Source organism: Macrobrachium nipponense, chromosome 30 (assembly GCF_015104395.2).
Source record: "Macrobrachium nipponense isolate FS-2020 chromosome 30, ASM1510439v2, whole genome shotgun sequence".
Lineage (NCBI taxonomy): Eukaryota > Metazoa > Arthropoda > Malacostraca > Decapoda > Palaemonidae > Macrobrachium > Macrobrachium nipponense.
Genome location: NC_087218.1, coordinates 17,832,740 through 17,859,784, shown reverse-complemented (window position 1 = coordinate 17,859,784; position 27,045 = coordinate 17,832,740). Strand labels below are relative to the sequence as shown.

At 36.0% G+C, this 27,045-nt stretch overlaps 2 protein-coding genes across 2 annotated transcripts in view; one reads left to right on the top strand and one right to left on the bottom strand.

The window, feature by feature from the left end:
• The window catches only part of LOC135202343 (cap-specific mRNA (nucleoside-2'-O-)-methyltransferase 2-like), a 273,293-nt gene that overhangs the window by 223,593 nt on the left and 22,655 nt on the right, over nt 1-27,045 (bottom strand). The window lies entirely within an intron of this gene.
• The window catches only part of LOC135202342 (cardioactive peptide-like), a 65,327-nt gene that overhangs the window by 19,762 nt on the left and 18,520 nt on the right, over nt 1-27,045 (top strand). The window contains exon 2 of the mRNA XM_064231699.1: nt 21,875-21,985. Within this exon, the coding sequence (XP_064087769.1) occupies nt 21,884-21,985 (102 nt within the window). The 5' untranslated portion in view covers nt 21,875-21,883. The remainder of the gene's footprint in view (nt 1-21,874; nt 21,986-27,045) is intronic.

Sequence of the window (27,045 nt, the reverse complement as noted above, 5' to 3'; positions counted from 1 at the left end):
TTTGAGAGATGATGTCATACCAACGCATTTAGTTTTGTGATTTCTTTTCAGATCGTTTCATTTTGATATACGAGGTTTAACATCTTCTTAACAGATGATTTATGTTTAATATCATCATGTGAGATCATTCAGGTTTAATGTACGATACTTTCTATTCTTCGCGTACGGTAATTTCTCTTCAACGCGCGATGATTTCGTTTTTGCTCTAAACATTCCTTCAGACTTAATTAATGCACCGGTCCCAAAACTTAAGTTTTTGAACAAAGGTAATGCATGAACAGGTCACAAGAAACAGGAATAAGATAAAAAAAAAGACAACGCTATTGACGAGTAAAACAACGAAAATGAATTGAATATGAAGAATGAAGTTTTTCATGCATGCGTAAGTGGACATACACGATACAATCATATACTTCGATTCTCCAAAAACAAGTTATTGCCTAACTGTTTGTCTGTGTTATTTTTTTACGATCATTTCATCAGCCAGGAAAAATGACACGCGTGGAATGCAAGTTTTCCTAAACAGCCCTTTGGACCGAGGTCCATTTTTGCGCTCATTTTAAATCTCCTTCCACCAGCAAACTCATTTTCCGCGCATAACAGCACATATTCAGGTACCAGCTACATTTACTCATTCATCCATTGGCTGGGAACGAGTTATGTTCATCTTTTCAGCGCCAATGGAGAGTGCGATTTAGAAATATAAAAAAAAAGATGATAATTAGCATTTACAAACGAAGGACGAACTGATAACAGTTCGCTTTTGTGCCTAATCTAGATAACGAAGACATCGACATCCTCATTACCAGCAAAAGGTCTGAACTTGAGATAGCGCAAAAAGATAACGGTTAAATAATGACTAACGAACAGGAAGCATAAAGGGCGCCTGGCTTCCCCCCCCCAACCCCGCCTCAAAACCTCTTGCTATAAATTTAGGGACAAGAGCATGATGTGAGGCTAATGACGTCATTCCAATAAGAAATAAAACGAGAGGCGTAAAAACTGAAAAAGAAGCCAAGATAGTTGAAGTACATAACATCTTTTTCTGTGCATTTACACTATAAATTTACAAATGAACTTTCATAAAACCACCACGGAAAATCCTCCTTATTATTATTATTATTATTATTGAATTCATTAATATTATTATTATTATTATTATTTTATTATTATTTTATTATTATTATTATTATTACTGTTCAAACGATAAACCTCTATTCATATTGAAGCTTCTCACAGAATATGTTGTTCATTTGAAAGAGGTACAGAAGATAATAGGAAATACAGAAAGGAAAAAGGATCATTATTATAAAAAGTTATTATAAAATAAAAAACATAACTAAAGGTTGCAAACAACCAGTGAGCACATACTCTCTCTCTCTCTCTCTCTCTCCTCTCTCTCTTCTCTCTCTCTATATATATATATATATATATATATATATATATATAGTATATATATATATAATATATATATATATATATATATATAGATATATATATATATTATATATGTATACGTGTGAGTGTGTATGTGTGTCTAGTTAACTTCACTAGACCACAACCACAAGACAAAACAAAACCTAAGCGACAAAGGAACAAAACGACAAAGAAATAAAAACAGAAGTAAAATGACCACATAACCAAAGACGAAGAAGATCCGAAAGAAGAAAAAAAAGCCCACAAATAATTCAAGTCCTCGGGCTGCCGACGCTCATTTAATTACTTCTTAATAAATAACACAGAACGCATTTCCCAGTTCGAAAGTAAATCAGTGTTTGTTATTATCCTCGGTGCTACCAGTCAACATAAACAAGAAGCAATGCAGTAGTGTATATTTTAAATATAAATTTATACACACATATACATATATAATATATATATATATATATATATATTATATATTATATATATATATATATATATATATATATATTATATATATATATCACTAATGAAGCGCTAATTGATAAATGAATCACCTACGAACAAAGTGTCCACACCAGCCATTTCATTTTCCCACACAGAAAGCTCATCATCAGCCCGTCGGCCCCTGCATATGTTTCTCCATCGAGCCAGCTTTGTGTCGATTACTTATGCTAATCACTTTCCTTCATCTCTGCAATATGCCTGCATTTCCCATCTATTCAACCCTCCTATTTCAGCGTAGAAGGTGCAGTTCATCTCAAAAACATTCAGCTTCTCTTATTTGTATTCAATGTGCACACTTGACTCCCATAAAGGAAAGTTGGCACAGCAATTCCTGCATAAATCCTTCCTTTCTTTTCAACACGAAAGAGCTTACTCCTTTCTTCTATTTGTCCTGTGGACGTGGCTGAAAAACAAAAAAAAAATTATATATATATATAAAAAAATATTATATATTATATATATAATATAATAATATATAGTACACAAATAAATAATTATGCATATTAATTACCTACCTAATTAACGTGCTCCCAGGGCCCTACCAAAACATCTCTCATGGCCAATCACTGAAGGCTTTGAAAAACAAACAAGTCTCCATCATTACCGCTCAGGAATAAGAAAATAAACAACAAGGAAATGCAGTAATGAGCAATTTCCGGACCAAAGTTCAAGCTCCACTAGATCATATAAAATACAGTAAAACTGTTAGAAAAATAATACAGACAAATGGCAACAGGTCTCAGACAGTTATAAGAGCCTCTACTCGTTAAAGCTCCTTGAATGGGCGTAACAATTTCTGAGTAACTGTTAGTTTTAAAAGTAGTCTGTGTGTGTGTTTGTGTGCAGATATATATATATATATATATATATATATATATATAATATATATATCTATATATATACACACACACACACTATATATATATATATATATATATATATACATACAAACACATACACACATTTATATACTAATATATATATATATATATATATATATATATATAGATATATATAGTAGATATTTATTTATATATATATATATATATATATATATATATATATATATATATACATTATACAAACACATACAGAACATTTATATACTAATATATATATATATATATATATATATATATATATATATAATGATGATATATATTATATATTATATATATATATATATTACACATACAAACACATACACACATTTATATACTAATATATATATATATACACATACAAACACATACACACATTTATATGCTAATATATATATATATATATATATATATATATATATATATATATATATATATATATATATATGCGTGCGTGTGTGGTTGTACGCTGTCGTTTACATAAGCACAAATCTCAAAAAAAAACCACAAAAACAGAATTCCTTCCTAATACTACTACTACCACAACCACTACCACTACTACACGCATAAAACGAAGACCCGCTCTTCCAAATTCCTCGTGAAAAAAGAACAGAAAAAAACAAACCAAAAAAGTGTCGAAAGTAAGAGGTTTGGGCTGCCACGATTCCACCCCCCCCCCCCAAATTCCTTCGCCTTGACAGTCAAGTCAGACGTCTTCTTCCTCGCCGGCAAATACTTGCAAGCGAATCCGATTTAAAGGAAATGCGATAGTTCAATCTTGCCCGAGTTTGTTCAGCATTAAGGAAACGTCAGGGACATTCAGCCAGCCAGCCTTGCCGAGGGATGAAAGTTGTTGGCTGAATGATACAAGTGCCAACTGTCTGGGCGTGCGGTGGGCGGGCGAGCGCGTTTCTTCGCGCGCAGGGCAGGGCGACGCGACGGAGAAATTCGGCATGCTTTTGGATTTCATTATTTTCACATTAACTTTCCAACGTTAATTCATGTATCAGCTCACGGATATTAATTTATGAATTAACTTGAAGATATTAATTCATTTATTAACTTAAGACATATGTATTTAACTTATGAATTATCTTAAAGATATTAATTCACCCACTAACTTATATTCGTGTATTGACTTACAGACATTAATTCATGTATTAACTTAACTTATAGACATTAATTCGTGTATTGACTTATAAATATTAATTCGTGAATTAACTTACAGATTTTAATTCATGTATTAACTTATAGATAGATATTAACTCGCGTATTAACTTATAGACATTCATTCATGTATTAACTTACAGATATTAATTCATGTATTAAATCACAGATATTAAGTCCAGTATTTACTAATAGACGCTAGCTCCTGTAATGAATTATAGTTTTTCAATCACGTATTAATTTATAGATATTAATTCATGCATTAACTTACTGATATTAATTCATGCATTAACTTAGAGATATCAATTCATGCAATAACTTATGATATTAATTCGTGCATTAACTTATAGTAGATATTAATTCATGAATCAACTTATGGATATTAATTCGTGCATTAACTTATAGTAGATATTAATTCACGTACTACCTCATAGATATAAATTCCTGGGGATGAATCATCTTCATCGTTTCGACCTTCTATTCATTGTACTAGCAAATTAAGGGGGCTGGAGGTGGTGGTGGGGGGTGGGTAGAATGAAACCCCCATTATAAACCATCTTAGGGATCCCCACTATAACCCTGCCAAGTTTCAAGCCCATCGGACCAGCCGTTTGGCCGTGATTGAATGACAGACGGACGGACAGACATAAGGTCCATTATTATAGTATGATGTTAACAGAGTGATAATTAAGCTAATTCTCCTCGACTTTTTCAAAATGTACAATGACCTCTTAATACTGACTACATAAAAATCTCCTTCTGGACACGATTGATAATAATCTCCTCGAATCATCTCACTTCAGTATTAGATGATAAAGTCTAGAGTGACGATGACGGAGAAAATATTCATTATGATTAAATCCCTGTCATTCATAAAACATGGGAAAAAATAATAACAATAAAATAAAAATCCGTTTTCTTTCATAAAAAATCGAAGCCGTTTTTTCCTCTTCATTTAAAAGAAATTCGGGATATTTCCGTTCGAAGTGGCTCTGTGTTACGCTCAGTCGACAATTCTGAATGGAATTAAGATTAAATCCCTGTCATTCATAAAACATGGGAAAAAATAATAACAATAAAATAAAAATCCGTTTTCTTTCATACAAAATCGAAGCCGTTTTTCCTCTTCAGTTAAAGAATCGGATTCCGTTCAGTGGCTCTGTTTACGCTCAGCGACAATCTGAATGGAATTAGAAATCTGGTCTTTTTGCTCGACTGCATTTCCTTTGATAACGCACTGATTGGGGGTTCAAGATGATTTCAATTTATTCTTTGTCTTTTAAGTGCGTGTGTATGTATATATGTGTATGTATTATGTATGTACACCCGCGCACATTATATACATATTATATATATATATATAATATATAGATATATATTATATATATATATATATATATATTATATATATATATATATATAATATATTTAATGTATATATATCATATATCATATCTTAACATACCTATAAATTTCAAAAACCAATACCAAAGTTCGGTTACGGATAAATGTAGAATGGAATGAATATCCAAATTAGGCATGACCAAGCGGTGGGGCCTATAAGGTCAATCAGCTCCGAAACTGAAACTGACAGTATTCTTAGAAGGTTTGGAAGGTGTGACTTGAGGAAAAACTTGCAGTTGCACCACGAATCAATTGTTAAGAGAGGGTCGAAAGTAAGATGGAAGAAGAATATGAACGGAGGTACAGTAAAAGAAATGAAAGGATTTTTCAGCTAGGGGCCGAAGGGACGCTGCAGAGAATCTTAAGTAATACCTACATTGCACAGCATGGGATACACTAAAGGCATTAATCCTCTACGGGAACTATTAAATATGCGTTACTGGTCTCATTTTCGTAAGTGACGACAGTCCACCGCTGGCGAAAAAAAAGAGCAAGTTAAACGATCCTGTCTTTTCAAAGCCAGTTTCGCAAAAAAATAAATAAAAAAATAACCAAGGAACACAATAGGTAAATAATTCATGTCTTTTACGTGCGAAGGTACTGCACCTAAGGCCCTTGGGTACACCTTCGGATATCACCGAGAGTGTATAGACTATATCCCTCTCGGCTTGATCAAAACATCATCACAGGGTAGTGGTCTCAACTAGGTTAGGCGCATCTCTTTGCGGCAGTAAACCTATATAGAAGAAGTACGCCTCACTCCGGTCAACACCACTGCGGCATATACCTACTACTATATTTAGCACCCTGTGTTTAGGTCCTAAGGAAATCAAACGAAGTTTCGAACCATCCCCGCTGTCTCACTCTCGGCCAAGCCACCGAGTCCTAGATCAAATTAATTCGCGTTGGACTATATTCTACTATTTGTCGAAGCTTCTTCACCATGACGCATTGCGTTTATTTCATAAGTATGCAACAGGACCCGTTTTGCATTCCGCTTTCCTCCATGACCACCTAACAGGATCGTCCTTTTTGCTCTTCCCCATCATGTCGAACCGATTTTTTTTCCCCTCACTTCGAAAATCGAGCCATTGCCCCACTTTTTCCAATTTCGGAGAGACAGCCCCTGTCGAGAATCACCGTTCCCGTACAACCGTCACACAGAGCGCATCCCATTCTGATGGTGTTCACCCGACCGGACGAAATCTTATTTAATTTCTTTGACATTGACACTTCTCGACCGTTTCTTATTATACTTTCCCGTCATTTTTCTTCTTCTTCTTCTTCCTGCATTGCCCCTCACCGTTTTAGTAATCCAATCGCCGGGGGGGACGTGATGATGTCAGTCGATTAGCTCGCTTGTGATGTAGCTAGATTCACATCAACCGTGCATTTGATGTCTAGGACAGTCCCTTACGACGCTCCTGATTGACTGTTGATAAGCCAATGACAGGGCTGGAAACTCTCAGTCTATCTCGAGAGTTCACATGGGTACGATCTATGTTCCACCTCTCCTGAGGGATGCGTCTTTCAAAAGTATCCCTCAGGGAGGCGGAACATACATCCTGCCTATGTGAACTCTCGAGAGAGACTGAGAGTTTCCAGCCCTGTGACTGGCTTATCAACGGCCAATCAGGAGCGTCGTAAGAGACTGGCCTAGACATCAAATGCAAGGTTGATGTGAATCTACTATAGTACTAAAATGTCTGGATCTGCGAATGGAGTTAAATTTACGCCCGAGGCATTATTATGAGTGCTATCTTAACTCTAGTTCTGATCAATGAGAAGTATTAAACGCCACACTATATACAATTTAGGGATGGTAAACGTTGGCTCTGTTAACTATGGGGCATCCAGTCCACAATGCTGCAAGTAGTCTTCGGTAGAAGGCTAAAACCAACTTTCTTTGGAAGCTTGTTCCATGTGAATAGTTTTCATCTACTGAAATAATAATAATAATAATAATAATAATAATAATAATAATAATTCAAAGGTCCCAATAAACAATTATATTATATAGACTTTATATTTGAATCTCCATATGGCTTCAAAACATTAAAATGTCATGCTATGAAAGATACGATTGTATTATTATCAATATTACTTTTTTTGGTCTATGACAGTCATCCTATTCGACCGGGTGGTTTTTATAGTGTGTTCCGGGTTGCGTCCTGCCTCCTTAGGAGTCCATCACTTTTCTTGCTTTGTGCGCTGTTTCTACTAGTTATTATTATTTTTATCATTATTATTATTACTTTTGAAAGACGTTGCAAGTTTGTTCCGGCTTTAGCTTTCAAATCGTCAGCACTTCCAATTACAACTGCCATTCTATCTTACCAAAAAAAGCCTGCAGGCATACCGCAAGTTGTGAGGCTCGCAACCTCATCCCCCTTGAAGATTTCCCAGTAACGGGCAGGTCTTTCCCTTCCAGCGCCCCCACCCACCATCCCTTCCCGCCCTCCGAAGGGGAGGAAAAAGGGCGGCTGGTCATATATAGAAGTGACGATCCCACTGGTGGTGTTATTGGGCAAATGTGGGAATATCAATTCGTGCGTCTCGTAAGAAGCGCGGCAGGAGTGTTTAGGACATTTTTTTTATCCTTTCTTGTTTGTTGATTTTCGATAATAATAAACGTGACCTGCTTCCGGCGTGTAAGTTTGCAGGTGCAACTCTTGAAACTCCACCGGGTGTTCCTTTTGTCTCATTTTGGGCGACACGCGATGAACGGGAATCGTGCAGCTGATAACAGTACAACGAAAAGAAGATACACGACTAGACTGAGTGTGATTCTCATTTCTCAGTTTATCCGTCCATTGTGAACACGAATATTAAAAAAAAACTCTCAAACACAAAAAAAAAAAAATTATATCAATGAAAACTCGCATTTATAAATAAAAGCAACCACAGGGAAACTTCAGCGCCGACGTATAAATCAAACTTGTAAAAGGTGAAAGTATACGAAGGAATTAATTTTAAAAATATGACTACCTTCCCGAGATAAAGGAAGACTTCAGTCTAATGTCTTCCCCGGTCGATAATGATGATGTCGGGGAAAATAACGAAGGCGCTTTTGTCTTTGGAAAATTAAGGCTTAATTTGATATTCAAGATCTGAAAGCCTTTTTAAAAAACTGCGCGGGGGAAGGGGAGGGAGGGGGGAGGAGGAAGTGTGGAGTGTGTGCGGAGGTATTCTAAAGTATTAAGCATCGTGAATGACTCGAGTATTATCTGGAATTAGCTGTTATAAAACAGAAAGGCGGTGGCTGCAAACCATAAATAACCGGTTGACGTAAGCGTTCCACTTTAATGAAGAAAGTTCATTGTTCAAAGGTGAATGAAAGACCCTTTGAAAGTATAGTTACAATGGATAGGAATTCATTAGCATGTAGGCCTAAAATACTTCTTTAATATACATCAACAACAGCTATGTTTGAACTGGTTTCGCTATACACATACACCCACGCACTTGTGATTTCTTTTGCGCGTGTGTGTATAAGTGTGTGTGTTTGTATGTGTATGTGTGTCATGTGTGTGTGTGTGTGTGTGTAATATATATATATATATATATATATATATATATATATATATATATTATATATATACACCTTCTATATATCATATATATCATTTTATCATATATAATATAAATATACAAATATAAATTTTATATATATATATATGTATATTATACATATATATATATATATATATCATATCATTCATATCATATATCATATCATACATATTAAATAAAATATAAATATAATTTTTATATATATTATATATATATATATATATATATATTAAAACAACAAAAAGCTTATACCTTTGATGTCTGATCTCTAGTATGCATTTGCTTTCAACTTCCAAATTAAACTTTCGTCCTTAAGTGTTTAACGAAAACTTCTCTCTTTGGAACTTAATTAAACACCTGATCTTACGTTCCGGATCGTTCGCACTAATTCAGTAACTGAACTTCAAGCGCTAATTCAACCTTCGTTTTCTAGCCCCGAATTCAATATTTGAACTTCAAGCGCTAATTGAATTTTTGCTCTCTAGCTTTCAATTCAATATTTGAAATTCAGGCGCTAATTAATATTTTGCTTTCTAGTTGAAATTCAATATTTGAACTTCAGGAGCTAATTAATCTTTTGCTTTCTAGCTTTCAATTCAATATTTGAATTGCAGGAGCTAATTAATCTTTCGCTTTCTAGCTTTCAATTCAATATTTGAATTTCAGTTGCTAATTAATCTTTCACTCCCAAGCATTTAATTCAATACTATTTGAACTTCGAGCGCTAATTCAACCTACGCTATCTGTACTTTATTTAAATGCCACTTAGAACCCAGAGAAATTAATTAGAAAATAAAAGTACTTGAAACTTGTACTGTTAGCAACCTTTTTGGGCATAATTCCTCGTTAAAGACCGTTATTTAATTATCACAAAGAACAACTAAACTGGTAATATAATGATGACTTTTCTACAACAGGTTGCGATCTTCCATTGTATTTCTTATCCTTGTTCCTTATAATAATAATAATTAATAATAATAATAATAATAATAATAATAATAAATTTAATAATAATAATAATAAATAATAATAATAATGGAGGAAACAAATCCACAGTTATGTAATGTACATATATTTCAATTTAAAAACAGCAAAGATAGCTTTCGGGAATCTGTACGTCCCCTTATCATCTGATTGATAAGGGGAACCGTACAGATTCCCGAAAGCTATCTTTGCTGTTTTTAAATTGAAAATATATGTACATTTACATAACTGTGGATTTGTTTCTCCATTTGAAGACTCGTGCTACTATGAGGATTTTTTAATAATAATAATAATAATAATAATAATAATAATAATAATAATAATAATAATAATAATAATAATAATAATAATAATAATAAGCGGCAAAGATCTCACCCCATTATCCCCTACAATAACAAAATTGTTAGTACTGTTGAAAAACAAGCTTTCACGAAAAAGGAATAAAGATAAAGAAAAAAAACTGAGAGAAGAGAATAAGGTAGATGACAAAAGAGAGCAACAGAGGACAGAGAAGAGAATAGACAATAGCCACACTAAAACAAAGAGAAATAGTATATCTAACGTTTCCCTGTCACCAAGTTGGAGTCCCCATTTCTCACGATGAGAAAGGTCATTTGACACTGTCTTGTAAGGATTTCATAACTAGGGTTCCTATGAAACACGGAGCCTCGGGGATCGTTCGCTTCCGAGGCGTTGCGATGGACAGGGCACTTCGTGGGACAATTCAAATTAAGTTATCGAGTCCTTCCTAGTTTCTCCTTCTCAGTCTTGCTGGGAACATTAAATTTCGTCCAGTTTTTAGAGCAGCAACTTGTTCCCTGCTAAGTTACCTTTCTTAGTCATATATTTTTAAAGGTTGAATGTACCGTTTTGTATCCCAAGTCCTTGAACTTGATAATGGAAAAAGTATTGCCATATCTGTAGTTTCCTGGTAAGTTTTCCTGGTAAGTCCTGGTTCCAGAATCCCACAGCCTCCTATTGGGGTTTTGGAAAAGACAGGCATCATCATAATGGGTCCGTGGAATGCAAATGACCGCTGTATGTTTACAAAACAACATAAAAGAACGGATACTTTCATAGCTTCAGAATATACAGTGGAACCCGCCGCGGACATAGCTACCCATAAACTCTACGGAAGTGCAACGCCCTGATTTTGTGAAGCCAGCGTCTCACTGAGTCCTTACTTGATCTTTTAGTATTTTACCGCCCAAAAAATAAAAGCCTCAAGTCACCAATCTTAGTTATCTCGCACGTTTTTGCATACGTGAATAGCCACAATAAATAAAAATGATTGAATACGCGGTGGTCAGATCCTGAAAAAATAAATAAATAAAAAATAAACAGAAAAAGTAGTCGTGACCAAGCTTCACCTTCCATTAGTCATGTTAATTCTCAAGCTACAATTAAGCTTTATCCGCTTCTCGTAAAAGGATTAATAAATCCAATATACAAGACGATTAGCGTTTCCTTTAGAAAGGGAATATGCTTTTAATGATGAAATGGCCTGATAAACTTCCATTCTAACTATGGGGTCCCTTTTAGAACAGAGCAAACGGCCATGTGAGAAACTGACGCAAATTCACGCTTATTTAATAGCTGTTTGTTTGTATGGTGTTTTTACGTTGCATGGAACCAGTGGTTATTCAGCAACGGGACCAACGGCTTTACGTGACTTCCGAACCACGTCGAGAGTGAACTTCTATCACCAGAAATACACATCTCTCACACCTCAATGGAATGGCCGAGAATCGAACTCGCGGCCACCGAGGTGGTACAAAAACACCATACCGACCACGCCACTGAGGCGCTCACGCTTCTTTGAGAGCTGCTCAATGTTGATATAATCTTAGTATCAATTCCCAAAGTATTATTTTATTTGTGCAACTATTTCTGCTGACCATCCTGCAGCACCATTTCGAAATCCTTTAAAAGTATTTTTTCTTATCGCGTTTCCGTTCTATAACCAAACTCAGTGTTGCTATCAATTTTATAGGAACTTTCTCAGACCATGCTCCCGAGAACTTTTTTCCTATTAAAGTACTTGCCAAGGTTCATTCCCTCACACATGATCTTTAGTCCTTCAAGAAAAAAGTTTGCCTGAAATCTGGAACGCTTTTCTTTACTTAATGTCTCCAGAATTCTATATGGCCTTTCTTTATTCAAGGAGGGAACTTACATCCAGTTTCAATATGAAGTTGAGGTTACTTCAGATTTTGAACATTTATAGTCATTTAACTGAACAGCTCTGGGATCTTGGAAGTTTTTAAACTGAACAAAATTGGGATTTTTAACACACTTTTTTAAAGTGGGCTAAGTTAGGACGTTAGAATTTTTTTTATAAACAGCTCTGTTGAAGCAATGAACAAAAATAAATGCAGAAAACTAAAATAAAAGTAGTCCCTCAGAAGGTTATCAATGCAGCCAGTCAGCTGAATGAATGAAATATTCTATCGAGTCCATAACCACTTTTTAAAATTTGCAAAAATTAGACAAATCTGTAACCTTCTTTGAAGACTCGGGAGTTAATCGCTGCTCGTTCTTCCCCTCTCATTCCATTGACCTCCTTTTACGTAAAAAAAAAAGAAAAAAAGAAAAAAGGGTATAAGATATATTCAGCCTCAAGAACAGAGGCTTTCCAAATTGAGTTCTGAACTGTTTTTTTAAAAAAATTACAAAAATCTGTAACCTTCATTCAAGACGTCTTTCCATCTCTTTTGTGGGAACGAGTCCCTAGTCGTTTCCTCTTTGCCATTCTTGTTCTTTTTTAAAAGATCTGGGATGCACATGCACAACGAGTTGCCCATTCCACTGGCCTCCTTTCACATAAAACAAATGAGTAAAAATTCCAAAAAATTGGTAAAAATTACAAAAATCTGTAACCTTCATTCAAGACGCATCCCTGGTCGTTGTCTCTTTCCCATTCTTGTCCTTTCTTAAAACATTTGGGATACTTATGCGCAACGGGTTGCCAATTCCATCGGCCTCCTTTCACATAAAAAAAAATGAAAACACATCCACGACCTCTGGAGCAGAACTATAATCCACGAGAACCGAGAAGTTCCTCATTGGACGGGTGGGTTACGCGTTCGCCGACCGATTTGGTAATCCGAGTTCGCTTCCCCGCTCTGCCAACAATGAATCAAAGGCATTTATTTCTGGTGATTAGAAATTCATTTCTCGATATAATGTGGTTCGGCTCCCACAATAAGCTGTATAGGTCCCTTTAATAAGTAACCAATCGGTTCCTAGCCACGCAAAAATATCTAATCATTCGGGCCAGGCCTGGAGAGCTGTTAATCAGCTCATGCAGCGGTCTGGTTAAACTAAGGTATACTTACTTTATTTACGAGAGACGATAACAGGTCATCGGGATAAATAACATCGAGATTTCCCCGGGAATGAAAAGACGGATCCTTGCATCACATCCTACAACGGATAGGATTCTTCAACTCGCAGGGATATTTATGGTGCTTGCGAGAGGAGGGGAGGAGTGATTTGCTTAGTGGTACAATTATTTGACAAGAAGGAATGGAAGAAAAGATAAGGATCGGGAGGTGAGGCGAATCTCGGGGGAAAGAAATTGGATGCCTGGAAGAAAATTTATGATAATTGATGAAGCAGACTCTCTCTCTCTCTCTCTCTCTCTCTCTCTTAAATATTTAGCTCACCGCTTCCTTTTCTTATTTTTTAAGTGTACAGTTAATAACAATTTTGAGAAGAGACCTAGAACCATGAAAATTCGTCACAGTCAGAAATAGTACTAACAAATACAAGATAATAATAATAATAATAATAATAATAATAATAATAATAATAATTATTATTATATTATTATTATTATATTATTATTATTATTAAATGACTTTTTTAACAAGACTTGTTTAATATTATTATTATTATCATCAGAAATATGGCTTTCCCCATGAGCCGTGGTGAGTGTATGCTACAACAACAACAACAACAACAACAATAATAATAATAATAATAAAATCGTTACCTACTAATTCTATTACTACTGCTATTTAATACCAGTAGCCTCTTCTCTAGAGAACTGAACGCAAGCGCTACAGCGTTGAATGACCACTGACACCGTAACGCCAGTAACATCACCAACTCAATCCATCATAGTAAGCGTTAACAAACGCTTCTCCAATCTGAACTGCAGGAGGATACTATATATCATTTCAATTCCGACGACAACGGACTCCCCCGGATACATTAGTTTCCTGCGCTAAGTATCACAGGGCGAATGAATAGGTTCTGAATGCCTACAAGTTACTTCCTTAGTAGTATCTATTGTAACGGTTCCTAAAGTTTTTGTATGTATGTATGTATATATATATATATATATATATATATATATATATATATATATATATATATATATATATATATAATTGCATAACTATAAATGTATATATGAATGTATAAATACGTACGTATATTACATATATAATATGTATACATTTCAATTTTCACAATTAAATTCAGTTTACCATAACTAACTTATCCTATAAAGCCTAATGCTCGACGTATTGAAAACGAAGCTTTTCCCACAAGGATCCCGAATAACCAACAATATATCAGAGAAACACAAAGAAGCTCTATCTCATTACGAAGGGACTTGACACGTTACAAACCAAGATTTAGCCTAACAAAACAAATTTCCTTCATAGCCTGTCTCATAAAAGAGCAAGAAAACGTATTTTAACCTAGTGTTTGACCACGAAAGTACAAACCATGAAAAAAAACAGAGAACGTGAAAGTTTTTAGATCTTTACCGGGAAAAAAAAGAAAAAAAAAACAATAATGAGCGCTATGCTGCGTTCCAACCCCTGCTGTATCGACACAAGTCAGCACTCAAACAGCGCTTTGGCCTATTTGGACTCCCTCGAAGATCCGGAGAGCTTTTGCTGATATACATCTCGGCTTCCCTTTGATTATTCTTTAGTGATTCCAACTGCGTCTCTTTCCCATTGCTGTCAATAACTGTTATTTGTTGAGCTTTGGCGCATTGACAGAAACAGCGACGAATACGCCATCTAGAATTTACGCGGAAGGATTAGCCTAATTTGATCCGAGTTCCTCTGGTTTTGTCAGTTGGCATATATCTGTATTCAGGAAAAACAAGCCACTCTGGTTTCATGAAATCACAGAAAGGATCCCTCACCCAAAATGAATTGATGTTGTCTTCCGCGTAAATGCAATATGGCGCCAAGTTGACGTCCTATGCCAGTGAAGCATGGCTGAAATCCAGCGTTTCAGTCAATGTAGTTCAATATTTGACAGTAACACGCCGCAATCTTGGTTAGTAAGTCTATTACAGGAAAAAGAGAATATACTTTACAATTTAGGCCAAAGGCCAAGCGTTGGTACCTATGAGGTCATTCAGCGCTGTAACAGAACTGACAGTAAGATTTGGAAGTTGTAACAGGAGGAAGGACTCACAGTTGCGCTATGAGACGATATGAGAGGGTGGAAATTCAAATAAAAGAAAGAGAATATGAACGGAGGCACAATAAAAGGAATGAAAGTGGATGCAGCTAGGGGCCGAAGGGACGCTGCAAAGACCCTCAAGTTATGTCTGCAGTGCACCACGTGAGGTGCACTGACAGCACTACCCCACTAACCCCCTTACCGGGTATTACAAGTACAATCTCCTTGAAGGGAAAATGACAGCACAACATCATTTTGAAAATGAAAAAATACAAAGCTTCCGCGGTGTTCATGACATATACTATAACGGGGAATTGACATAGTATACTATAGACCATATATTGCGCAGCTAACTGGCGACGAAAAAATGCTCCACCCATTTTCCCCGCCCATCTAACTGATAAGACTAATGCACATTTCCTCGGGTAGCTTTTTTTTTTTTTTTTTTTTTTTTTTTTTTTTGCACCTCGTCATTTTTATCATCATGCCTTGATTACGCTTACTTTTTTTTTTTAAGTTTAGCAGTAGTTTTATAATGGGATTCGTTTAAGACGACAAAAAAATTGAACGTTAAGTTGAGGATGTTACTGCCATACGAAAAGGGACGCGCTTGTCATTCTTAATAAAAAAAAGAAAATGCTTACCAAAGAGACCTCATCAAAACTGTTATACAACCAAAGCATGGGTGAAAAATCTGTTCAATAATAGAAAAAAAAAAGTCGATACCAGGTATATACGTGAATATGACAACACAACATTAGTGTTTTAAGCGCGGTAGTTGGATTGTTCGTTTTGGGAATCACTTGTGAACTTAAAGAGAATTTATTGGCAACTGTTTCTTTACGTCATGATAAAGGGTGTCCATAAAGTCCCGGTACCATTAGAAGCAATAAATACTTGTAATGGGACTGGGACTTTATGGACACCCTGTATTTCCCAATGAAAATTGCTACTTCATTATTCTGATTATTCTGCATTATTTCAATGTATCAAACAACAAGAAGTACTACTGCCTGCTAACTACGCCAAGTCTGTATGAAGAGAGAGAGAGAGAGAGAGAGAGAGAGAGGATGAGGACATTCTTCCACATGCTCTTAATGAAAAATAATTGTAATTATCAATCCACGTGAGTACTAGCTTTAAAAAAAAAATTAGTTTAGTAATGCTCAATTTCTAAGTATAATCTGACATAACTGACGATCAGAAACTTCACGAAGCTAAAAGTTACATCGGCTGACAGCGCCATACATATATATAATTCCGGTTTGTAAAGACCAAGTAATAATCTCTGGGCGAATTAAATGACTTATATATACGAGATTAGATATTACATGCTTACAGGGTTAATAGACATAGTGAAATTGGCAAGTATTCGTGTAACCTGAAGGATCGTGGGCAATTAATCAGCAGTAAGACGAAATACTTAATGTAAATATAATCATAACTTGTATAAATGGAGGACGGTTATGTGTCGGGAATTATAAATAAAAACATAATTGAGTGAGTAATGAGTTTACAACGTAATACGGAAGATATCTTATAGATTAGGTATTAAATGAGTGATTCTTATTTGATCTGTAAAAGAATTTTTGTGAACGAAGAGAAAGGACGAACATACTTGATAATATTTTAACGTTCATATAATGTCACAGAAAGGAAATTTGATGAAAACGGTTATCGGAAAAGTATAACTGTCAGTCGTCCCACGCGGGTTTTTTCAAACTTTTAACCGAGCGGAATTTCCGTGGATTAGGCCTATAGCCGCACAGATTATGAGATTTCGTCCCTGCACCTATTCAACGAAGCGCTCGTGACTGATTGTAAAAGGTCGCCCAAGCTCCGTGAATGTTTATGCGCGCTTGTGAAGGTTCGTGTGTGTGATCATGAATCCTTGTAAAACCTTACTGGCGCTTGAGAAAGGTTGTGTAAGCTTTCTACAGCTCGTGATGGTCGTACCGACTTGTGAAAACTTGAAGTTTTTGTGAAAACACGTGGGAAGTTAGGATGGTTTCGGAAGCTTGTGAAATATGATAAGAACATTTGTGAAATATGACGAGTGCTTGTGAAAGCTCATACGTGCTTGTGGAAACTTGAGAACTTGACCTTTTTTTTTCAAAGCAGCTCCTGACAGGCAAAATTCTTCTGATGAAAAAGTTGGTATGGCCTACGACTAAGCAACTATAAAGAGCAATGGCTATCGAAAATAAAATTTTAATCTACGTGTACGCAAATGCGACAGCAACACTCCCCGCTAGAAACCCCAAGATCCACTGAAAGTAATTAGAAGCTGTTTAAAATGGGAGTACAAGTTGGATATTGAAGAATAAGTAACTATACCTTCCCTCTGATCAGAACCAATAACTTTTATCTCTTAACTTTCATGTTTTCTATGAATTTGCCGTATTCATTCACAGAAAATGGCAGAACTGAGATTTGATGAGTAGCTTGTACATTCATTACTGACCAACCTTATGGTTCAAATCTGCTGCTTTCTCATTCCGTGGGCTACTCACACCAAACTTCGTAGGCATACTTAAGTTTCTGTGCACTAAATTGTGGTATGAGGTTGCTGGCACTACGACTATGTACCCACGAAGAGCTGCATGAGCTCTTGCGCCCATGACGTCCTGCTTCCAGAAGGATTCTATTTATAGAGTGAAAGGTTGTCTTGCAACAGCAGCTCTGGCCAATAAGATTCGATGACCATTACATATATAGAAATAGATCACTTAGCAGCTGCAGATAGAGCAGCGGCTAATAGAACAAACCTTATGTACTGCAATTGGAACTAGAATGAAAGATTTAGGCCAAAGGCCATGCGCTGGGGCCTAAGAGGTCATTCAGCGCTGTAAAAGAAATTGAGTGTAAAGGTGGTTTTAACAAGAGGAATATATCGCAGTTGCACTATGAAACAATTGTTATGAGAGGTTGGAAGGTAAGATGGAAGAGAATATGAACGATGCAGAGTAAAAGGCATGAAAGGGGATGCAGCTAAGGGCCGAAGGGACGCTGCAAAGAGCCTTAATCTAGCTTACATCCGGCCTGAGATGATACTTATTATTAACTATAATTTTTGAAAATAGCGATAACCTAATGTACTGCAAGAAAGAACAGCACTTACAGTAGCTGAACATCAAGTAAAACTCACGAGAAAAAGATAATCCCGGATTGGCAACTAAACTAACAAAAGCCAAGCTCAATTCACTGATCATTTTTACGCATCGCCGAATGACAATGGGTTGTCAGAGAGTATTTATTAACGGAAATAGGACTGCAACCCGATTTCATATTTTCATACCTCTGATTCATTGAAGGGTATAAAGTACATTATTTACACCGAGCGGACATTGCGCGCTCTCTCTCTCTCTCTCTCTCGCGGAATATTCGTCTTATTAGCGACATATTAAAAATATGATTATTTCTCTCACTGTTCCAGCATAGGTGTTCCAAAGGAATTGAACACTTCATATTTATCATCAAGTTACTCTACTAAACTATATATATATATATATATATATATATATATATATATATATAATATATATATAGTTGAGTAACTTGAAGTTCCATTTCCATAAAAGAAAGAGAAAAAAAGATATAGTGATGATAAATATGAAGCGTTAAATTCCTTTCGGACACCTATGCTGGAACAGTGAGAGAAATAATCATATTTTGAATATCTCGCTAAGACGAATTTTCAGAGAGAGAGAGAGAGAGAGAGAGAGAGAGAGAGAGAGAGAGAGAGAGAGAGAATCTTCGTCAAAAGAGCTGGAAGCTCACCTCCGGGCCCACCAGCAAAGTCTCCCTTTCAAAGGAGCGGCTCGGTCTAATGCCTCCCGCGCAAGCAAGGTCTATAATATTTCGTCGGTAATGGAAGCTAATGGTCTCCTTTGTTTGACGAAATGTTCCCAGTAAAATAATGAATGTCCTAGAATGCTGGCCTCTTAAGGAGGACACGTCTAAAGACGGGGGAGGGGAAAGGGGGGTGGGGTAAGGAAGATGTCTTCTTTCACTTGACTTGAAGTGTGGGTGTCCTGACCTGACGCTTTTACGAGGAAGCGTGCTACAAGCGTTTAGCTTAGCCTAACACTTTTAATGCGCTACAAGCGTTTAGCTTAGCCTAACACTTTTAATGTGCTACAAGCGTTTAGCTTAGCCAAACACTTTTTAATGTGCTACAAGCGTTTAGCTTAGCCTAACACTTTTAATGCGCTACAAGCGTTTAGCTTAGCCTAACACTTTTAATGTGCTACAAGCGTTTAGCTTAGACTAACACTTTTAATGTGCTACAAGCGTTTAGCTTAGCCTAACATTTTTAATGTGCTACAAGCGTTTAGCTTAGCCTAACACTTTTAATGTGCTACAAGCGTTTAGCTTAGCCTAACACTTTTAATAAGTAAGTGAGGTATGAGGACGAGGACACGTGCTACAAGTGATTGGACTAAGTTGAACTTCAAGTTACAGTAATAATTTTTTCTGTATTAAGTCGTTTTTGTTTAGTAATGGTCGTATTTTTCGTAGGCATATTCAGTCTTGTAGTGATGACAAGCAAGGGTTAATAACCATAAGTATGTATGTATATATATTATACATATTAAGTATATATATATATATACACTATATGAATATGCATTATTAAGCTACAAATGTCCTTTAATATCCAATTCGCTCTACCTTGGAATGAATATATTTTCATAAAAGTTAACGGAAGGGGAATTTTTTAGTTGATAATAATTCCGTCCTCTCTTGAATTCGAACCAGCGGACAGAGGAGAAATTGGTTATTAGAGGAGATTTGTAGCTTAATGCACGTAAATGTATCACGGTGGTGTGATAAAAATTCATTATATACATATATATATATATATACATATACATATATATCTTCGTCTTTCCCACCGTTATGTCTACATTAAGGGGTCGGTTGCCTAATGCGCCTTCTCCTCCACTGCCTTCTATCAAAGGCATCATCCTCCACCAAACCTCTTCTCTCCATATCTTCCTTCACTTTACCTCGCTATTTCATTCTCTGTCTCCCTCTCGATCTTCTTCCTCTAACAGGTTCCTCCCAAGGCCTCTTATGCATGTCTACGTGTCTAACAAGCATGACGCATATCTACACCATATAGACTCATGTAATATGTAAATAAGGCGGCATCCTTCTAAATCATCTGACACATCGTGCAATTGACTTATCGCGTGGGCCTTTCTTGCCTTGAAAGGGCCTTGGCCTCTCACCCTTTAGCTCCGATGTCTTAATCCTTTTATTCCGCCAACCTTGAAGAGAGGAAATTACATTTGCCCGTTTGGCATCCTTCCCCCCCAACCCTTTTCCTTTCTCCCTGCGTTTCTTCCCGGCAAGGGAAGAAAATAACCTTTTCTTTTCCATCGGAAACTAACGGCGCAACTGTGACTGCAACGTTATTCTCCGAGCCTGTTTTTTCAGACTTGTTTTTCCTTCGTGTTCATAACTCTGGCAATCAGAAAACAGAGCAGCGTTGCTCTAATAAACACAGACCGAAATTAAACAGTTTCTTAAAAAAATAAAAAATAAAAAATAAAAAAAAACATTAGCACAAATTTCAGTCGACGTTTAAATTCACGAAAGAATATATCTTTTTTGTGTGTGTGTGCGTTATAGCGGTTCAGATCTGGTAATCTACCTAACCCAAAAATTTACGAATTCCCCGCTTCATATTTTATTTTTCCTTAGCTTAGATTCGTTCTGGTATTTCAAATCTAATCATCCAGCTAACTGGAAAAGATTCCTTGACTTTGGACGCTGGAAAACGGTAAACAGATGAGATTTGAAATTTCTTTTTGCATGCATTTCATTTCGACTCCTTTTTTTTTTTTCATCAAAATGTTCCCGCTGCATATTTTTACATACTGTTAATTTTCCTTAGCTTAGTTTTCTTTCTATTAATTCAAATATCTAGTCATCTAGCAACTGGAAAAAAATTCCAGGGCTCTGGATGCTGGAAAACTGGAACTGAAGAGATTTGAGAATTTTTCCTTAGCTTAGTTTTCTCTCTAGTAATTTAAATATCTAATCATCAAGCTAACTGGAAAACATTCCAGGGGTCTGGAAGCTGGAAAACTGGAACTGAAGAGATTTGAGATTTTTTTCCTTAGCTTAGTTTCCTTGCTAGTGATTCAAATATCTAATCATCAAGCTGACTGAAAAACATTCCAAGACTCTGGACGCTGGAAAACTGGAACTGAAGAGATTTGAGATTTTTTCCTTAGCTTAGTTTTCTTTCTAGTTATTCAAATATCTAATCATCAAGCTGACTGGAAAACATTCCAAGACTCTGGACGCTGGAAAACTGGAACTAAAGAGATTTGAATTTTTTTCCTTAGCTTAATTTTCTTTCTATTATTTCAAATATCTAATCATCCAGCTAACTGGAAAACATTACAAGACTCTGGACGTTGGAAAACTGTAAATTAAAGTTTTTTTCTATCTTACATTTAATGTTTTCTCTCTCTTTTTTTCAGACCATCAAAATGTTCAACCAAAGCTTCAGCATCCGCAGTGGCGTCTTGGCTGCCGTTCTTCTGCTCATCGTTGTAGCGATGCAGACAACGGCATCACCTGTTGCTAAAAGGGTACGATCTCTATTCTGCTTTTTCTCTAATAAAAGGGTTCGAGATCTTTAATTCTACTTTTACTCTTAAAAAAAGGATTCAAGATCCAGTATTCTACTTTTACTGTTTTAAAAGGGTTCGAGATCTTTAATTATACTTTTACTGTTTTAAAAGGGTTCGAGATCTTTTATTCTACTTTTAATCTCAAAAAAAGGTTCGGGAACCAGTTTGTAACTATTACTGTTTTAACAGAGTTAGAATATTCTACTTTTAATCTCAAAAAAAGGTTCGAGAACCAGTTTTCAATTTTTACTGTTTTAACAGTTAGAAATCTTTTATTCTACTTTTAATCTCACAAAAAGGGTCGAGAACCAGTTTTCAACTTTTACTGTTATAATAGGGTTAGAAATCTTTTATTCTACTTTTACTCTCACAAAAAGGTTCGAGAACCAATATTCAACTTTTAATACTTTAAAAGGGTTTGAGATCTTTAATTCTACTTTTACTCTTAAATAAGGGGTGCGAATTCCAGTATCCTACTTTTACTGTTTTAAGAGGGTTCGAGATCTTTATTCCTACTTTTACTATTACAAAAGGGTTCGAGATCCATAATTCTACTTCTGTTTTAAAAGGGTTCCAAATCTTTTATTCTACTTTTACTCTCACAAAAAAGTTCGAGATCCAGTATTCTACTTTTAACGTTTTAAAAGGGTTCGAGATCCTTTATCCCACATTTACTCTTATAGAAAGGGTGCGAGATCCAGTATTCAACTTTTACTGCTTTAAAAGGGTTCCAGATCTTTTATACTACTTTTACTCTTCAAAAAGGGGTTCGAGATCCAGTATTTTACTTTTACTGTTCTAAAAGGGTTCGAGATCCTTTATACTACTTTTACTCTTACAAAAGGGTTCGAAATTCAGTATTCTACTTTTAGTGTTTTAAAAGGGTTCGAGATCTTTTATTCGACTTTTACTCTTACAAAAGGATTCGAGATCTTTTCTTCTACTTTTACTCTTGCAAAAGGTTTCGAGATCCATTATTCTACTTTTTCCGCTTTAAAAAGGTTCCAGATCCTTGCTATTACCTTCAGTTTTAAATGATCCAAGACACCTACTCTTACTTTTAGTTTTTAAAGGGTACGAGACTACTACTTTTACTGAATCAGTTTTTAAACGGGTACGGGATCCTCACATTTAGTTTATAAAGGGTTCTGGATTCTTACTATTACATTTAGTTTATAAAGGTACGGGATTTTTACTTCTTATATAAACATTACACTAGTTTTTAATCGGTATGAGACCTCTCTTTTACTAATTTGATTTTTAAAAGAATATAAGATCCGTAATATTAATTTCGGTTTTGTTTTAAGAGCCACCAGATCCCTGGTAATATTATTCGTGTTTAAAGGTATGAGATCCTTACTTTTGCTATTTAATTACTGCTTCAGTTTTTTTAAAGGAGAGCAGATCCCTACTTTGTTTTTCAAAATGGCAAGAGCATCCTACTATTACTACTTTAGCTTTGAAAATGGTGTATGATTCCTACTATATCCGTTTTTTAATTAAAGGGTTCCATCTTCCTACAAACTCTTACAACGCTCAAGTCTTCTATTCAATATAAACTTTCAACCAAATCTCGTTAGTATCTCACCATTTCCTATCCTTTTACTCCTTCTCATTTAAAATGTAAATTGTAAGGAATTTATCTTTTTATCTAATAGAACTCAACATTCACACTTCTCTTCCATAAAGGAGAGCTAGATCAACAATCCATTCGTGCATTCCAGCTTGGGTTTCTGTAAACACCTGCCTGTGCTCCCACCATACAAGCATTCCTTGCAGCCCCTCAGAGATATCTATATAATTCAAACAGTTTCAGTGACTGATAACGCCATTTATATTACTCCACCTTCCTGTCTTCCAGTTATCCTCGTTACCTACCACTGCTCACATTCTCCCAAAGCAACGCTGTCTTCTAGCAAACACCAGATGCATCACATTCCATTCACGTTCCCGTTACTCATCTGGAAGCTTTCATTTGTACCCTGCTTATCTTCCGATTCTCGCACAGCTTGAGTCTTGCTGATGTAAAGCAGCCTTAAGATAACAAATCGCTTTATCTCAAGACTTCTTTCTTCCATGAAAAAGTTCCAGTCATAATAGCTTTCAACTTGGTATTCCCCTTGGCAAACTACCCTCTATAGCCTACACACCCTACGCACACACACACACACACACACACACACACACACATATATATATATATATATATGTATATATATTGTATATATATATGTATACACACACACACACACACACACACAATATATATATATATATATATATATATATATATATATATGTGTGTGTGTGTGTGTGTATACATATATACAATATATATACATATATTATATCACATAAGCTTGTGTGCTGAAGTCACAACACAATATAATCTCGAAAATCCACTGACTGAATGAAACGCAAGAGTAACACATTTGCAAGGGAAAGCAGCAAGGAAAGGAGTAAAAAAAGTGTCTTGCCCATTTCCCTTATAGAAAAAAAAGTAGCATGTTTGCTGTAATTAAAGTAATGCATTGGCGAATATCAGAGATATTTTCGCGAGGATTCTGTCCCGGAAAGTATCGGTTCACCGGAACGAATGAATGAGAAATCCATAAAAAATAAAGAAAACAAAATGAAATGAGACAAAGAGCGTTGCGGGAGATGAATGCCTCGTATACGCAGACGAGAAGGAAAAATAAAATACGAAGATAATAAAAATGGTCATTTTTCAAGACTTATTCAAAACCAAGGTTTCTTACAGTGACCTAAAATGAGGAGCCCTAACGAACTCGGGCGACTCCAGTCCATCTTAATTATTGTGGTATTCCATGCCCATGCCCTGATAAGGCCTCCTTGATGGGGAGTCCACACCGCAGTAAAACATGTCTTCTACAAATGTCGGCTACTTATCACACACATATCACAAACGAATTGAAAACAAGTTACCAATTGTAAGTGGGTCAAGAACATCGGCAACTGTTGGACAATCGTATTAACACCGGTTAAAACTATCAACGAGTCACTTTAGTAGACTCACATCAACCGTGCATTTGATGTCTAGGCCCGTCCCTTACGACGCTCCTGATTGGCTGTTGATAAGCCAATCACAGGGCTGGAAACTCTGTCGCTCTCGAGAGAGTTCACATAGGCAGGACGTATGTTCCACCTCTCATGAGGGATACGTCTTTCAAACGTATACCTCAGGAGAGGTGGAACACAGATCCTACTCATGTGAACTCTCTCAAGAAACTGAGTGTTTCCGACCCTGTGATTGGCTTATCAACAGCCAGTCAGGAGCGTCGTAAGGGACGGGCCGGGACATCAAATGCACGGTTGATGTGAGTCTACTATAGCTTGTATTCAACCTGTTTGTGACGTGTGTGTGATTAGTCACTGATATAATATTATGTTTATGATATGTTTCACTGCATTGAGGACACACCTTCATGATCAAGTTTGACTTCCATTTAGCCTTCAACAGTCACACCAAAGAGCAAAAATGCGAGGCTGGATGTAAACTCGTCTTGAATCTACGCTACTTGACGACATACAGACCTCCTCTACCGTAACAGTTTTAGTTGGTTGGACCGATTACACAGGTCCACTGTAGGACCTTTTTTTTCTTTTTCTTCTTCTTCTTCTTTCTTTTTTTAACACCTTGTCCCACGTACGGGAATATACAGGAATGGAATATCCAATTTTGTCCAAAGGCCAAGCGATGGAACCTATGAGGTCATTCAGCGTTGAAAGGGAAATCGTGCAACAAGAGGAAAACCTCGCAGTTGCATTATGAAACCACTGTTAAAATAGGGTGGAAAGCGAGATGGAAGAGAGAATATACATGGAGGTACAGTAAAAAGAATAAATGGGAGCTGCAGCTAGGGGCCGAAGGGACCCTGCAAAGAACCTTAACTAAACAGTTCTTCTTGACAAGATCTCAATTGAGGTTAACAATAATAGAAGGATCTGCCGTGGGGCAACGCCTTTAATCTAATTCATACTCGGGTTGATTCACTGACTGACTGGGGGATACTTGGGATTCGTCCTTAACAGCAATCTTGTTCAAAGGGGAGTTGCAGGCAACTACTTGACAGGATGGACGAGAAATGCCGTCTCGAGAAATGTCACGGCATAACCTAATCAGTTCCCCCTGAACATTACATATGGATTGAGTGACAGCGGTTTGTAAAACGGAAACTAAAAATTCATTTAGTCTTATGAATGAAAAATAATATTAAAATTTAAAATGAAAATAATAATTAAAGGAAGAATATAAAATAAAATTAATAAAAAAAAAGCATTTAAAAAAATAGAGACTTAGCAACCGGAAGGCGACTGAAATTTAAAAAGAAATCATTTGATAATTAAGAAAGCGAGAAAAAATGGCAATCGCAGGAGGAAGCCAATAGTAATAATAAAAACAATACCGATATGTACAATAATGTTAATATTTGTGACAATGATCTACCGACAATAAAATGGCAATACGCAAATAAGAAGAGAGCGAAAGGGGGATGAATAAACATCACAAAAGTGGATTCCTATTTTCCATACCCAAAGCAAGGAGAGAAACCTCCCGCGGAGGTGTAGATAACCTCATTAATAATAAGACCAGAAACATACCCTGAAGGTCAATAAGAATAACAAAAATAATAATCGTATAGTGTAAAGACACGGCCTTGCTGGAAAACTATATTTCTGGATTTTCTCAAAATAATCGGCTGCATTTTAAAGTACAAACTGTTGTGATTATATCAATGATGTATTCTAGAAATCGCAAAAAAAAAGTCCACCAAATCGGATGACATCCATAACACTATAGCAAAGATGATCGGGTTATCTGACCCTCACAGGAGGAGGTCCCATAGGAAGGTAACCAGAAGATCAATCAAGAAGGAATAACTATCCATCCTGAATCATTCTGCTACATCTTAACGCCGCTGCACCGGGAGCAGAGGCCCCTGCTGGCATAAGACCAGCCTGATCACCACTGCAACAATTCGCTCTATCAGAAAATG